This window comes from Gordionus sp. m RMFG-2023, chromosome 2 (genome assembly GCF_954871325.1).
Source record: "Gordionus sp. m RMFG-2023 chromosome 2, tfGorSpeb1-WG-v2, whole genome shotgun sequence".
In the NCBI taxonomy this organism is placed as follows: Eukaryota; Metazoa; Nematomorpha; class Gordioida; order Chordodea; family Parachordodidae; genus Gordionus; species Gordionus sp. m RMFG-2023.
Genome location: NC_088776.1, coordinates 9526068 through 9529381, shown reverse-complemented (window position 1 = coordinate 9529381; position 3314 = coordinate 9526068). Strand labels below are relative to the sequence as shown.

Here is a 3314-nt window from a genome sequence, read left to right as displayed (position 1 = left end):
TGTGACAATCTGATTTGCTAAATTCATTAACCATTCAATCCCTAAATCATCAGAACCTTTAAACATCTCTGATACCACCATCGTTAAACCCGATGCCTTCCCTTTCTTCATCTTTTTCACTGCTCTCTTTATCTCCTCCTTGCCAAATTTACACCCTGGACCTTCTACCTTTGCACAACTAATATTATTATTCCATTCATTTTCTTCACTCAAAAGTCCTTTCATGTAAATCTTCCAGGTGTTCTTAATACCACTACTATCAATCGTCATTTTTCCTTCCATATTTTTCAAACACTTTACACCTATCACATCTTGCCTCTTTTTTGACATCTGTTTTGCCATTCGAACCATATTTCCAATTCCATCAGCGCATTCCATTTCTTTAGCAAACTCGTGTCTTTTTTCTTCTTGAGCCTTCGCTATTAATTTCTTAGAATTTCTTTTAGCCATCTTGTAAATATCATTATCACTATTTTCTTTGCTATTATGCCATACTTTGAAACACCTCCGTTTCTCATCCACGGCTTTCGCTACCTCCAGGCTCCACCACCATGTCTCCTTATGTCTAGGCGGCCCTTTTGTCCATCCACATACCTCCTCAGTTGTCATTACCCAGGCTTTCTTCATGGCTTCCACTTGTCATTCACCCCAGATGCTTGTGCCACCTCCGCCTCCCTAATCGCCAATGCCATATTGAATTGACGTCTAGCATTCTCCTCCTTCAATTTCCAAACCTTCAGCCTTGGGACAAACTTTATTTTAGTGACCCTGGCACCTTTAAGAGTGAGATCTCCTACAACTAGTCGATGCTGATTTATACATTCCTCTCCCGGTATCACTTTCACATTTATTACTATACATCGATCACATCTCCTTAATATCAAGTAATCCACAGCACTTTGGTACTACCCGACTTATAAGTCACTAGCTTCTCTGATTCTTTCTTAAACATTGTATTACAGACAATCATATCCATCGCATCACTAAATTCTAAAATCCTCTCTCCTTCCAAATTTCTCATGCCGTAACCCCTCCATGTACTCCTTCATAACCCTCACTACTTGCTCCCACATGTCCATTCAGATCACCAGCCAGGATAATCCCTTCTTCATTTGCCAGTCTCGATGTCACCCCCAATAGACTGTCCCAAAATATATCTTTCTCTTCTTCACTTCTTCCAACCTGAGGAACATATGCCGAGATAATATTATATAGCTTTCTACCAAAAATCATCTTGATAACCATTATCTGGTTGTCTAGCCTTCTCACTTCGACTACTTTGTCTACCAATTTCTCCGCAACCAATACCCCAACTCCAGCCTTACCATCATTACCTCCTTGCCAAAAGAATTTATACTTTTCGTTAGTCTTGCCAATCATTCTGGTCCCATTTCCTTTCCATCTAGTCTCCTGTATGCAGCACACATCTATATGTCTTCTGTGCAATACATCGACGACTTCTCCCGCTCTTCCCGTCATACTCCCAACATTCCATGTCGAGACCCTAACTCGATCACCCGTAAACTGGTTTATCCACTTTTTATCAGGTCGTTTATGGCCGTCATAAGTATCATTTTCATGAATAGTGGTTCCACCAGGTTTCCCATCCTTCTTTTTGTCGTAGGCGGATGAGGAGGCCCACGGGGTACTTTGGGCTGTACCCCGCCCATGCTTTGTTGTAACCATAGGGAAATTTTGTAGCAAGGTTTTTACAATCGGATGCCCTTCCTGACATCAACCTCTTTAAGGGGTTTTTACACCCCGTCGAGGAGACGGTGATCCTATTCTAGACCCAGATCACAGGGAACCTTTTAGACCTCCATTAGCCTCCAAAAGACGTTGCCACTCCCCCGCCACGATGAGACTGAAGGTAGGATTTTGGTAGAGATAAATTTATATTAGATCAATATAACGAAGTACTTTTTTGCAGCAAATGTCGTTTATTGCTATGGAATTAAATGTAATAACCATTTTTAGAGTATAAGTAATCTCACAAAGTAGATTTCTTTTTTCCGCGAATTTTTTTTAACTTTAATTGCGAACATTTTAGAACAAAAAGTAAAAGTAAACATAGGAAAAAAAATCCTATTGGGAATATCATTCATAGTTATTATTTCAAAAAAAATTTGATTTTCAAAACAAATAAATTGTAATGTAATCATAAAAAAAAATATATAAGGGAAAGGTATGTAATAAAAATAGCAAAAATTATTGCGTTTTAAATATTAAATCATTTTGCGATAAGGATTTGGGGAATTTGTCAATTATATAATGAATCGAAAGATTTTATAATTAATGCTCAGTGCTCATAATGACTAAGTAACTTAACCGTTTTTATTTCATTGTCGAACTAACTCGTTTTAGATAGTGTTTAAGTAATTAGTTATATCTTCGCAAATAACTGGTTATATTTTTTGGAATGTGACCACCTACGTTAACGAGTTACTTTTTAAAATCTTAATAAATTTTATTTTTAATGATCTTAAATTAAATTTAAAATTTTGATTAAATCTCTGAAGGTGTAGTAACACCTTTTTATATATTTAATATTGATAATTTATCAAAGAGATAGAGAATCATAGACAGCTAAGATTTTGCTAAGATTTTGCTAAGAGAGGGGGAATTATTAGGTGGAGTTTTCTCCATAAATTATATTTGAGATTTTTAGATCCCATCGTAAATCTTTGGCTATGTAAAATTTTATAAGAAATAATTTTTTTTTCCACTTATTCTATAAAAATGCTTTTTTTCAATATAATTTTGAATTGCAAAAATATTTTTTGAGACACCCGGGGCGGGCTTGACCTCTACCCGATATCTATATAATTTAATATGAACTTAAAAAATTTCCATGATTCATTCCTTCGATTTATATTGGCTGTATTTTTTTGAAAGGATTTCAAATATCCGCGATGATTACTTTCGCATATTTTTTTGATATATGGATCGGAACCGAGAACTCATTCCCATATCGAATCTCCATTAATATTTATGAACATTACATTTGACAAATTATTTATTTAAACTCATGATGAAAATTATAAGATGAAAGCCCCTTTTACACTCGAAAGGACCGCAGGATGAAGTATCGCCCAAGGAATTTTTTTTAATTTTTCATTAAGAATATCTTCACTAATATATTATAGGCCCAGCAATCGTTTTATATTCATTTAATTTGAATCTTAATCATATTCTTTTTACTTGCTGCTCGCCAAACCGCGCATCTAAGTTTAGGCCAATTTTTTTTGTGAATAAATCCCATTTAATTTAAATGCTTCACTAAGCTAAAAATTTATTAAATTTTCATAATTTTT

General features: G+C 35.0%; 1 protein-coding gene across 1 annotated transcript; it reads right to left on the bottom strand.

Moving 5' to 3' along the window:
* Positions 1–1017: 1017 nt before the first annotated feature.
* On the bottom strand, positions 1018–1686 carry LOC135924057 (uncharacterized). Its single transcript, XM_065459105.1, has one exon. The coding sequence runs from the start codon at positions 1684–1686 to the stop codon at positions 1018–1020; it is 669 nt and encodes a 222-aa protein (XP_065315177.1).
* Between the last annotated feature and the right edge of the window lie 1628 nt (positions 1687–3314).